General features: G+C 44.5%; 1 protein-coding gene across 32 annotated transcripts in view; it reads left to right on the top strand.

Annotated features, from left to right (window-relative positions):
• The window catches only part of CNIH3 (cornichon family AMPA receptor auxiliary protein 3), a 182,288-nt gene that overhangs the window by 141,767 nt on the left and 26,968 nt on the right, over window positions 1-13,553 (top strand). For 14 of the 32 annotated variants that reach the window (XM_044943124.2, XM_044943131.2, XM_045165749.1 and 11 more), the window contains one exon: window positions 6,680-6,717. The exons of the other annotated variants lie outside the window; for them this stretch is intronic. In XM_044943124.2, the coding sequence (XP_044799059.1) occupies window positions 6,680-6,717 (38 nt within the window). The remainder of the gene's footprint in view (window positions 1-6,679; window positions 6,718-13,553) is intronic. 32 annotated transcript variants of the gene reach the window in all.

Below are 13,553 nucleotides of genomic sequence, written 5' to 3'. Positions count from 1 at the left end.
AAACCCAGAGAAAAGTGTTTAAAAATACAAGTAAATGAAGCATGATCCTAGGTGTTACTAAATATAGCTTTATAGAGATGAATATGTCATGACTAATTAAAAACAAATCTGTTTTGAAATAAAGCAGCACATTGACATTAAATACTGTTTCTTCATCTCTTTTCATTCCTACTGCAACCAGCTTAGTTTTTTTTTTTTTTAATGTCTTTACTGTTAATAATCAGAGATTTCTCTAAAACCAGATGCCAACTTTGACTGATCTGTCTGTCATAACAGCCAAATTTTTCCCGCTGACATTGCCATATGTGTGTCCCTCCCATCCTTGGAGGCCTTTGATTGTTTCTCATTGCCTGTTGCCTCCAGTCCCGACCCCTTCACCTGGTCTTCTTGGCCCTCTCAGGGGCCTTTTCTAGGCTGTAGTCCTACTTCTCCCCAGCTTGAACCCAGGCCAGCCAGGTAACCCCCCTCCTCTTAGGTGCATATCTTCCCTAGACTCTAAAGGCACATCCACTTCTGTGAAATGTTTATCATTTCGGCTGAGGGTAAATTTTCCATCTGTTACCAGTAGCAGCTGTTTCCAGACCTGGTTGCTCATCAGAGTCAGATGCATAGCATTTAAAACCCAGATCCACGACGTGTACACATTACTATATTTAAAATGGATAACCGACAAGGACCTACTGTATAGCACAAGGAACTCTGCTCAATGTTATGTGGCAGCCTGGATAGGAGGGGAGTTTGGGGAAGAATGGATACATGTATATGTATGACTGGGCCCCTTTGCTGTCTTCCTGAAACTATCAGAACATTGTTAATCGCTTATGTTGTTTAGTCACTCAGCTGTGTCTGACTCTTTTTGGCCCCATGAACTGTAGCCTGCCAGGCTCCTCTGGGATTTTCCAGGCAAGAATACTAGAGTGGGTTGCTGATTCCTTCTCCAGGGGAATCTTTCTGACCCAGGAATCAAACCCAAAACTCCTGAATTGGCAGGCTGATTCTTTACCACTGAGCCACCTTGCTATGCTATGCTAAATCACTTCAGTCGTGTCCGACTCTGTGCGACCCCATAGACGGCAGCCCACCAGGCTCCCCTGTCCCTGGGATTCTCCAGGCAAGAACGCTGGAGTGGGCTGCCATTTCCTTCTCCAATGCATAAAAGTGAAAAGTGAAAGTGAAGTCGCTCAGTCGTGTCTGACTCTTAGCGACCCCATGGATTGCAGCCTAACAGGCTTCTCCATCCATGGGATTTTCCAAGCAAGAGTACTGGAGTGGGGTGCCATTGCCTTCTCCGCTGAGCCACCTTAGAAGCCCCAAAATAACATGGGGCTTGGACCCATGACCCTGGGATTAAGAGTCCCATACTCTACCAACTGAGCTAGCCAGGTAATTGGCTATACTCCAATATAAAATAAAAAGTTTTTTTTAAAAATCCTCTTAGAAATAAAAAATATCCAGATCCAGATTGTGAAGTGGGGTTGGAAATCTGCATTTTTGTGACGTTCTACCGTAGGATTTTGATGTGCAACAGTTTTGAGAACCACTGACTTTTGGGGTCCTCCAGTCGCACGATCAGATCTTACACTGCCTTGTGTTGTATTTATGTATCTATCTGACTTGCCCCTCTAGACTCTCCCCAAAGTCAGGACCATGCCACTGAGTCATCTCACCTTTGGATCACCTGGCAGGATATCTCACTCATAGTAGTTCAATAAATTGCTCAACAAGTGTTGTTTGAATGCATGCATGCACATGTGAGAGACTTCTTCAGTGAGATGGGACTTGATGGGCAGGAGGAACCTGAAATGCAGACATGAGTTGAAAGAAAGTTCAAGTGGAGAGAGGAGCTTTAAATTTCAATATTTTGTGCAAAAAGCAGATGATCATCCAAGCTCTCGGGAGTCACTTTGAAATCTGTTTGCTTCCAGGGTCAAAATATTGCTCACAGATGGAGTTAGTTTCAGTTTTGAGAAAATGTTCATCTTTGTAAGACTTTCCAATGTGTATCCTATTATTTGGTTGTATCATTTCTGGCTTTATGATGAACAACTGGTTGTTTTTAAAACAGAATGTTTCAACTCTTCCAGTATCTGGTCCCTGAGATTGCTCTGGCAACCATCTTGAAAACTTTGGAAAGCTTTATCCTAAGTTTCCAAGCTTCTCCGATTTTCCAGCTGCCACATTGATGTTTAGCAGTTGCTTTGACTGAAAGATTAACATTAAATAACCTTACTTAATTTAGCTAAATCTAAAATTCCTTCCACCTCCCCCTCTTCCAGCATTCTCAGCAGTATTGTCCTGTATGCCTCTTTCAACTGTAGCGGTGTTAAACCCTGGACCTCAGGGAAATATGACCTTCAGTAGTGAGTTAATCAGGCGTCAAACAGACACTGCCTGGGAGACCTCCCTCTGCAGTTATTTAAAATATCATCACCGTACCTGTGGTTTCCAGACCCATCTCTGGTTTTACTGAAAAGTCAAAGGGAGGAAAAAAAGAGTCACTGCTGAGAGGCATGTGTGGTTTTGATTGTCACGACAAAGCCTTTGCACAGTTCTCAGGAGTCTTGTGGACATCACGGCTCTTGCCTTGTGTTGATTGTTCAGTATGCGTTGGTTCGTATACTGGCCCCTGTATATGGAGGGCAGAGAGAGAAGGAAGAAAAAGGCAGCCCACTCCAGATTGGTAGGTGGCAAGTCTAATAAGCCAGGGAGCTTACTTATAAGGCTGTCCTGTATGAAGACAAGATGAGTGGATCTCCACACCTACCCCGAGAATCTTAAAAGTTTATATAGAGGCCTTAACTGGGTTAGTCATGTATTCAGTCCACAGGGTCTCAGTAACACCTTGCTCTCTCTTGGAACAGGCCCCACTATGAGAGCAGAAGGCAGAGGACAGGGGAGGGGGTGAGGAGGCTTGATGCCCCGGGCCAGCTCAAGGGTCAGCCGGTGGTCCCGCCCTCTAGTTGATCTCCTCCATCACTTCCTCTTTCACAACCGGCTCTTACAATTTTGTATGTCCCCCTTTCCATAATGCGCCCTGAGTGGTCAGCAAGGGTTTTCCTCAGCATGGAAGGGGCTTGTTGGGAGGCTGTCTGGCTGCATTGAAAACTGATGCCACAGTCCAGACAAGTGCAAGAGAAAACACAGATCAAGATAATGATTCCTAAACTAAATAACATTGTGTGTGTGTGTGTGTGTGTGTGTGTTATCAAGAGCCCTTTTGGAGCTCAGACTATGCCTCAATGGCATATTGATTATTTTGAAATTAAGTTACTTAAGAAATGGTTGATACAAGAGGGACAACTTCACCCCTCTCTGTTTCCCTGCAAAGCAGGAAATTTCTCTCATGTCAGAGGTGAACTCTGTGCACCTGAGTGTAAAAGGACACCATTATGGCCAGAGACTGGGAATTTAGGGCTGAGAAGCCTGGTAAACATGCCTCATTATTGCTTTCACTTACTACCCCAAGCCCACACAATTTAGATTCTTCACTAATTAAGCACCCAAAGCTTAATTTCTTTGTTCTGTCAATTCCTCCCTCATTTATTGTTTCTCTAGGGAGGATCCCCTGGAGAAGGAAATGGCAACCCACTCCAGTATTCTTGCTTGGAGAATCCCGTGGATGGAGGAGCCTGGCGCGCTACAGTCCATGGGATCATAAAGAGTCAGACATGACTGAGTGACTAATACACACTTACTGTTTCTTGGTCTGAAAAGTATAAAAACTACCTGCTTTGGCCATGTCTTAGATCCCACTTCTATAAGACCTCTGTGCACATGAGTTAAAATTTCTTTTTCTCCTGTTAATCTGTCTTGTGTAAATTTTTAGTCCAGCCACAAAAACTTGAGAAAGGTAGAGAGGGAAATTTCCCCCTCACCAACAGCCGTATGATCTGAATCACTGATTTATGAAGTCTCCTAGGCTTGGGGTCGGGTCACTCAGGGCATTCATTTGTGTCTTTATGTGATTTAATAGTGATGATGTATTGGCGAACTCATCAGGTATGAACACACTACCTTCTGTTTAGATAATGGCATGGGTGCCTCCTTATGATACAATGTCCAAGGCAATTCTATTTTGGAGGACAGCTTTTCTCATTGAAGACATTTCAGTGTTCATTTAAGGGCAGGCTTAAATTATTTGAAGGCTTAAACTTTGTTGGCTTAGATCATTTGAGGTTTGCTCAGAGAATTTTGTCAGAGAAGGCAATGGCACCCCACTCCAGTAGTCTTGCCTGGAAAATTCCATGGACGGAGGAGCCTGGAAGGCTGCAGTCCATGGGGTCGCTGACGGTCGGACACGACTGAGCGACTTCACTTTCCCTTTTCACTTTCATGCATTGGAGAAGGAAATGGCAACCCACTCCAGTGTTCTTGCCTGGAGAATCCCAGGGATGGGGGAGCCTGGTGGGCTGCCGTCTATGGGGTCGCACAGAGTCGGACATGACTGAAGTGACTTAGCAGCAGCAGCAGCAGAGAATTTTGTAAGGCTTCTAGACACTTTGTACTGTCCTCTAGGCTGATAGAGGAGACGAAGATAATGGCCAAATGATCATACCAATGGAAAACAGAGTGTGTCCCCTCCTTGAGGAGAAAGAGATTGGCAGTTTTAGGACTTGACCTGGTTGTATGTACGGTACATGTCGGCTGAAGGAGGCAGAACTGACAGGCGTGAGGAGGTGGACAGTGAGTGGGATATGCCAGACCCAGACCCTCACTTTCTCTCCTCTTTAGATGGTGCATGTTCCGTTCCAGCTGTAGTGTGTTTTTACAGATCCAGCTTGCAGTAGGACAACAGGATCCCACTAGAGTTATCCCTTACCTGGGGGTGCCAAGTACCTTACCCATCCCAGTGGGATATCTCATTGCAAATTCCAGTAGGTAACTTCTTTCCTAGGTGTGATGAGGCTTGGTGCTCTCAGCAGCATAGCATGTCGATCCATGGTGAGAGTCAGGGCAGCTGTTTGCTACAATTTCCATGTCTTTATAGTATTGGGTGCATTGGTAGGTGTCCCCAGTCTGGCACATGGGGCAACAGGCTCTACTGGTTGATCATTCAAATCTATTAAATCCTGGAAGAGCACTTTAGTCTACTCAGCCAAGATAGTTTTACTTGTTAGGAATTTTAGCTGCTGCTTTAATGTTTTATATTTTCTTTCTGTTAATCCCGTTGTTTGTGGGTTATAGGGGAGATGAAACCTCCATTCAATGCCATGTTCTTTTGTCCAGTCTTGCATATCATGACCTTTGAACTGTGACTTCTGATCACTGCTCCACGAGGGTATCTGTACGTGGTACTCAGTTTCTTGAGTTCCTTGGCGATGGTAGCCTGATTTGCATGACAACAGGGAAAAGCTTGGGTTAAGGCAGATGCAGTGTCCACACAAACCAAGGCATATTTAGAATGCTGTCTCAGAGTGGGGTGGCCAGTATAATCAATGTGCTAGTCCCTCGATGGTTGGGAATTCTGTGGATGACCCCAAACTTTCTTGGCACTTGAGTTGGGCATAGTTTTGAATACACAGGACATGCTGTTACTGCATCAAACTTGTCATTTCAAGGGTGGCCTGGCATCCTTGGTAATGTGTGCTGTGGTAGCTTCTCTGTGTATCCAATCTGCTGTATAAACTGGAGAGTCAGTTGCTAGGGCTCATACCCGAGCTAGGGCATCAACTTCCTGGTTGCTATGGCTGTCAGTGCCAGGTGCATGGAGGGCAGTTAAGAAATGCCTCAGGCTCTTGCAGATGAACCCAAATGTCTTTCCAGGTATCCTGACCCCACAAGGGTTTATTTATGATCATCTATCCCTTGGCTTCCTGGGTTGTTAACAGCCTGGACTCATGAGTGATCACCAGCCAAACTGCTCTGAGTTCAGCCTATTGGTGGTGTGGTTTATTCCTGTTTCTAGGCATCTGTATACCAGGCATCAGCAGGAAACTCACCTATTCTCTGTTGGCCATAGAGGCTGCTATAGGCATAGAGGTCATTTGGAGGATATATATATTTTACAGGGCTTAGTAGCACCTACATTTTTAGAGAGAGTGGGCTGCATCAAATAAGCATGCTATTGAGTCAAAGTGGGATCCATGGCAGAGGTAGGTCAGTGGAACATATTCCAATCTATCCCTTGATAGGAAGGGATGTTATTACCATGATATGTGAGGCATTCTACTTGGAGGAGTATTATGTACATTGCTAGGAGCTGTTGCTCTATGGGAGTGGATCAAGTTTGTGCCCCCTTTTAAAGCTGGGGCCAAAATCCTTGGGGTACTCGCTCCTTCCCTGGTCTCTGCCATAGCGCCCAAACATACCTTCCAGAGTCATAGATATATCTAACTCAATGGTAGCCCTGCCGGGGAGTTGTCCAGAGCTTTAGAATTTTTGCCTTCTCAAGGTGGCTTCTTGCTGTGATGCCCAATCCCACGTGTGCCTTCTCTTTCCCAGGCAGATCAGGGATGGAAGTGCTGTGCCAGGTGGAGAATAGAAGTCCTCCAGATCCCAAATCCTTGCAAAGGCTTGCATCTTTTTCATGCTCTTAGGGGTTTTAATAGGCTTGCATCTTATCAATCACAACTTCTGGGACAATGAACGTCTTCTTTAACCAAATGATTCCCCCAACCTTTAGGGCAGTACCTGGACCTTGAATTTTCCACATGTCTACCTCTAATCTTCTCCCTCACAGGTGTTCCAGTAAAGCCTGCAGAATGGCCTGCAGCAGAGGCAAGTCTTCATATGTTAACCTTATGTCAGCACTAATAGGCACATTTTACTGATGTGGGGAAGAAAAACAGGCCGGGTCTTGGGTTACCATTCCGGGTATATTGGGTTGGCCAAAAAGATTATTTGGGTTTTTCTGTAATATCTTATGGGAAAAATCCCAGTGGCCTTTTTGGTCAGCCCTGTATCATGATGCTGTGCCTCATGGAGTGCTTGAAAGCTCCACTGCTGTCTCTACCGTATGAAGGCAAATTGATCTTAGTTTCTCTGTGAATCTCCTTGAAGAACCTTTTCAGGAACATTTATATTAATGACACATATTTATATAAAAAAACCTAAAGAAAGTTTAGCGTCATTTCTCATTTGATTGTTTTCCATGTAACTTAGCATATCGAATAAGCCTAATATAAACCCAAAGTAATTTCGAAGTCAATAAGACTTCATTTAGAATTTGATTTTGGGATTTAAAAGATTTTGCCCTAATTTAAGTTTGTAAGAAAATATCAAAAGGTTTAAAATGCTTGATTAAGTAGGGTCAGAGTTCATTTTGAAACAACACTTAGTTATCCATTTAACCAAAGTGACAACTAAGACGTCAAAGGCAAATGCAGAGTAACATAGTTTTATATATATATATATATATATATATATATATATAAGCTTAGCTTTTTTAATAGAGAAGATTTCACTTTCTCAAGACCTGATAAAGAACAGGAAATTATTTTTTATAAAACACAGAATCTTTGTTTTATAGGCAGATTACTTAAAAGGTAAAGAAAAGCATTTCTAATCATATCACAAACAGGCCAATAGTCCAAAAAGCCTTCTTCCTTTTAGCAGATGAAAGAAAAAGTGAGTTTCAGTTTTATATAAGTCCATTATTGATATTAAAGCTTATTTTTTTTCTTGAAGCCAATTAGATAGAGCTCTTTAATAAAATAACTTTGATAATACTTTCCAGAGATAAAAAACATCACATGTGTATAACATATATATGCACAGATACCTAAACATACAGAAACCCCATAGCTTTCATTCCAAAACTTTAGCCATGAATTAGGTTCTCCTTCACATGGTTAAAGTTTTTTATCCAGTATTTGTGAGGAAGACTTTTAAGATTTATATTTGACTAATACAACAAAGGTCTGTCTAGTCAAGGCTATGGTTTTTCCTGTGGTCATGTATGGATGTGAGAGTTGGACTGTGAAGAAAGCTGAGTGCCGAAGAATTGATACTTTTGAACTGTGGTGTTGGAGAAGACTCTTGAGAGTCCCTTGGACTGCAAGGAGATCCAACCAGTCCATCCTAAAGGAGACCAGTCCTGGGTGTTCATTGGAAGGACTGATGCTGAAGCTGAAACGCCAATACTTTGGCCACCTCATGTAAAGAGTTGACTTATTGGAAAAGACCCTGATGCTGGGAGGGATTGGGGGCAGGAGGAGAAAGGGACAACATAGGATAAGATGGCCGGATGGCATCACCGACTCGATGCACGTGAGTTTGAGTGAACTCCAGGAGTTGGTGATGGACAGGGAGGCCTGGCATGCTGCGATTCATGGGGTCGCAAAGAGTCAGACATGACTGAGTGACTGAACTGAACTGAACTGAACTGAATACTGTCAAGGAGGCTGTGAACTAGATTTTGGGCAAGGGAGCTTCTATATCACTCTATTTTTAGAAATATTTATTTATGTTTGACTGCGCTGATAGTTGCAGGGAACAGGGGTTACTCTCGTAGTTGCTCTTAGTTGTGAGATCTTCCCCAGCCAGGAATTGAACTGGTGTCTCTGGTACTGCAAGGCAAATTCTTTACCACTGGACCGCCAAGAAAGCCCAGCAGTCTATATTTTAAAAAACCTTTCTCCCCTTTTTTTCCTTCAGTCTTTGTAGGCAGTGACTTAGTTGTCCTTTGGGGTGTTTACATTTCAAAGACATGAGAAGATTTACAATTTCAAGAGATGGAGAAAGAGTGCAAGTTTGCTCCTAGGAGTTTTGGGGTGTATTTATCTGTTATCAGAAGTCTAGGGTAATTGCTATTTAAAATTTCCTTTGTATTAGGAGTTGGATGACGTGGGGCACTCTGTCTGTTTTATTGTCAATTACCGTAATATCCTCCCCTTCATCATCCCAGCTTCTCCAAGGATTCTACCTCTAGTATCCTAACCAGATTTTGTCACACGTGCTCAGATATTAATCTGCGGCATCTTGTGCCCTCCTGGCTTTGCAAAATCTTGTACTAAAGTCTCCAATTTACTAATCTTTTCTCCCACCTTATCTGCTAGCCCCCAAACTAGCAAAATAGTAGACAGTTGCATGTTTTTTTTTTTTTTTTTCCTAATTTCTGCTCTTCTTTTCAACTCTCTAACCTAGGCTTTAGCCTGTAGTTGGGCATCGAGGGCCACTGACCTGCCCATAGTAAAGGCCATTTACTGGGGCAGCCATTTGCTTCTCTTTGCCATGGTGTGCTCTGCATAGTTTTCCAAGCAGATGCATTAAAGCAGTGGCATTTTCAGAGTGTACTCATACTCATGCAGGGGTCCACAATCATCTGACATATAGGGCACCCCTCCCCACAAAGAATCTTATGGCCAGTGTGGGATTTCCTTCGCAGATGCCTCTTTGCTAAAGCCCTCTCAAGGCTACATCCTTGGTGCAGCTGCCACTATGGCAACAGGAGGCTGTGTGTATCTTGCAAGGACAGGCGAGGGGGTGAGAAGCCTTCAGGTGCTCAGATCTAGCTTCAAGGTCACCTGGTGGTCCTGTCCTTTTGATGACCTCCTCTAGTGCCTCATCCACATATATGTGATGTGTACGTGTCCAGGGATTTACTTCTGCGAGTCCACATTCAGTCCACATATATGACCACTTGCCCAAGGTCATATAGCCCTGATCAAGTTACTTCTCTGAGCTTCAGTTTCTTGCTCTGTAAAATGAAGCTTGTAAGAGCTCCTCCTTCAGAGGTTGTTGCAGGGAATAAATGGATAAGGCAGTAAACACTTAACATAGTGGTTAGGGCCGAATGTACTGGTCTGTGCTTAGTTGCTCAGCTGTGTCCAACTCTTAGTGTCCCCATGGACTGTTCCGCCAGGTTCTTCTGTCCATGGGGATTCTCCAGGCAAGAATACTGGAGTGGGTTGCCATGCCCTCCTCCAGGAGATCTTCCCAACCCAGGGATCGAACCCAGGTCTCCTGCATTGCAGGTGGATTCCTTACAGTCTGAGCCACCAGGGAAGCCCATGAATACTGGAGTGGGTAGCCTATCCCTTCTCTAGGGGAACTTTCCAACCCAGGAATCGCACCAGGGTCTCCTGCATTGCAGGCAGATTCTTTACCATCTGAGCTACCAGGGAAGCCCTAGGGCTGAATAAACATTAGTTATTATTATATCAACCAGCATATATGCTTATAGCTGGCTTTATTGCAAGGAGAAAGTATGTGCTATTTTCTACCAAGTATGAAATCTGTCTTTTTGGTACTTTGGTCTGACTTTTGATCCTTCCATTTCAGTGTAATTTTTAGTTAGTCTGAAACACATAGCATTGATGTTGTGTTTGTTCTAAGCAGTCTCTACAGGGCCTGGGCTCCCTGAAATTAAAGCAGCCTCCAGACATCAGCTTGGGAGTCACAGACAGGATAACACCAGTCCTTATATTTTAGTCAAACATTTCCAGAGTTCTCTATCAGCACAGCTTCGCAAAAATATATACTTTCTTAAGACCCCCTCATTCCTTAAACTCACTGCGAATCATCTTATCACGACAGATTTCTTATAGGCACCAGGGAAAATGTGAAAGATAGTGACGAGTCAAGAGGAGACGTGTACTGGCCCATTTCCTTTGCTCTTTGCATGGAAGTAAACACACGCTGAGGATCCTTACTTTGCAAGGAGTGTGGAGCCCTGCCTGCTTTGCACTTCCCAGGTGGCAGGAGGATGTGTTTTGAAGGACTTGTTTGTGCCTCCCACACGTTCGCTGTGTGAAGTGGTATAAGTTCTGGCTGGCCCAGGCTCTGATACAGGCTAGCCCCTGAATAATGTCTGTTGAATGAGTGGATGGAATGAATGAGCTGGCCACAATTGAAATTCCATAGAGAAGTGATTAGAGGGACCTCAGGGTCACCCCATTCATCCACTCGTGGATGAGTTATTATCAAACACTCTAGGACTCCCGGCAACATTATTCCTCAGAATTGCAGGGGCTACAGAAGAAGCATGGGCTGTTGCCAGCTTTTAAATGGATTGTCTGCATTCCAGAAATTCACCTGAAAGTTGATTGTTTGATTAAAAAAACAAACCCTTTTCCACCTGCTGTTCAGTCTTTGGGCTAATCCAGAGATTCATGTCACCTTATATGGTGAAGGATGGGATCACTATTACTGTAGAACTTGTCCATATCCATAGGAAATTTTGTTTATCTCATGTGCCTTCCTGAAAACAGACGAAAACAAAGCCCTTATCCCCATGCGCCTAGCTATTGCCCTTCACCAGGCTCTTTTTCACAGTGAATGAAATGGCTTCCCTGTCCCCGAATCCGGTGGGCATCTTTCCCTCCCATGATGTTCATCTCCCCCAGCAGTGTTTGGCTGCCCATTTCTCCTTCCATCTCCAACCACCAAGATCCCCTGGCTTTACGACCCTGTGCCCTCTGATCCTCCTCCTGCCTGTCTGGTTGCCCTTTGTTATTAGCCTTCTTGGCCTGCTCACCCCTTGAATATTGGTGAACCTAAGGACTTTAACCTGGACTTTGTTCTTGATCTCATCTCACTCTGCACTCTCCTACCAGGCAATCCTAATTTCGTTTACCATCAGTGTTTCTATAATCTCCAACTCCTTCTTCTGAGGACCAATCCTCCACACTCAACTCTCCTACAGACTTCTCAAACACTGGCCAGTCCTGAGCCCTTATTTTGCCCCCTGCAAAACATTTCCTCTTCCAATGCTACTCATCTCAATAAATTTCATCACCTAGCTGTTGAAGATTTCTGAGAGTAATCTTTTCCTCTCTTCTCTTATCTAATCATCTAACACCTCAGCTGGCTCCCAGCTTGAGTATTCTGCTTTTCCTCATACAGCTAATCTTCTAAATCTCAACTCAGAGGCCATCCTCTTCCAGCGAGCCCTCCTTCCACTCCTCATTCAGAGTGGATATTTCTTCTTTCCTTCCTTCCTTCCTCGTGCTGCTTTCATGCTGCCTCTATACCTCAGCTCTCATTTGTTGTGCTGGAGAATCTGTGGTTTCCATGCTCGCTTACACGCCAGTCTCCCCCAGCTAGACTGCTTTGCATTCACTGCTTAGTAAGGGCTTATGGGCTTCCCAGGTGGCGCTAGTCATAAAGAACCCATCTGCCAGTACAGGAGACATAAGAGACGCAGGTTTGATCCCTGGGTCAGGAAGATCCCCTGGAGGAGGGCTTGGCAACCCACTCCAGTATTCTTGCCTGGAGAATCCCATGGACAGAAGAGCCTGATGGGCTACAGTCCATAGGATCACAGAGTTGGACACCACTGAAGTGACTTAGCATCCATGCATCCAAGGGCTTATAATAAATATTTACTGACTGAGTGCATAAGTGGAGCTCTTCAGCTCTGGAAGGCTTGTCAATCAAGCCTTTGGCCTTTTTATTCTAGAACTTTCCCTTCTGTTTGTCTCTCTCCTCTCAAACAATCTGAACTTTTGCCTAATCACTCCCTGTATTCTGAACACGACAATTCCCACTCTTCTCATCCCTGGCTTAGAGAAAGAAAGGAAGGAGTGGGTAGCTACAAGTGTTAGCTTAAGATGTCTTTGAATTGCCAGCTAGTTGTAGGAGAATTTTGTCCCTTTAAAAATATGGCATTATTTGAGAGCGTGCTTTTATTCTCACCTCCTCCTTGAGTGGGCTCATAGGTAGTTTAGTAATTTAACAAGCATGTGAGGATACTGGCAGAGAGGCTTTTGAAATTCAAGTGTGTCTTGAAGCTGCATGAAAATGGTGATAAAGGCAGGCTGGGAGGTGTGGGCCGGGCAGGACTGGAACCCCAAAGATTTGGTCCTAAAACAAACCAGTCATCTCCCAGGTCTAGAAAGTCCACTGAGACACAAGGAAGGCCAGAGATGGGCAGGAGGAGATTGTGTATGACATTAGAGGTCAGGGGGTCACCTGCTGGGGACAGAGAGAAGATGCTGGGAAATAGAGGCTGCGAGGTTCTGGAGGGGAGAGGAGGCTGGAGAGATGACCTCCATCCCAGGAAGATGACAAGGCTATCCCTTCAAGGTTAGACACCACGGCCTTGGTTTCTCAGGGAGCCTCACGGGGATTCTCCCACGTGGCAGTGGCTTGGAGAGCCGGGAGCCAGACACTACCACCCTTATCTGCATATACTACCTGCCCAGATTCAGTCCATGAGCAGTAGTTAGTGAGCATTACTCTGTGAGCCCTGGACTGTCACCGTCCTGCTGGGAGACTGGAACCCAGGGTCTTGAAAATGGAAGCCTCTGCCCTTTGTGTTCTTCAAACTCTTGGCTATGAATCTCAGCTCCAGTGTTTAAGAACATCACCTGGGATACTTCTGAAAATTGCAGATTCTTGGCTAGAGAGTTTATCTTAGCAAGTAGATGGGTGTAGAACTCAGAAATCTGCATTTGAAACAAGCGTCCCAGGTGTTCTGCTGCAGGTGGCTGGAGGGCCCTCTTTTGGGAATCAGTGGTAAGCAGCCATTTCTCAGACTTTACTGTGCATACAGATCACCTGGGGATCTTGTTAGAATTCACCAAGTTCTTATTCAGCGGTCTGGATGCAGCCTAAATTCTGTGGCTCTAACAAGCTCCCAGGTGGTGCTGATGATGGTCCTATGACCACAC

This window comes from Bubalus bubalis, chromosome 5, assembly GCF_019923935.1.
Source record: "Bubalus bubalis isolate 160015118507 breed Murrah chromosome 5, NDDB_SH_1, whole genome shotgun sequence".
NCBI lineage: Eukaryota > Metazoa > Chordata > Mammalia > Artiodactyla > Bovidae > Bubalus > Bubalus bubalis.
The sequence above is the reverse complement of the archived record's forward strand: the minus strand, read 5'-3'. Positions and strand labels throughout refer to the sequence as shown.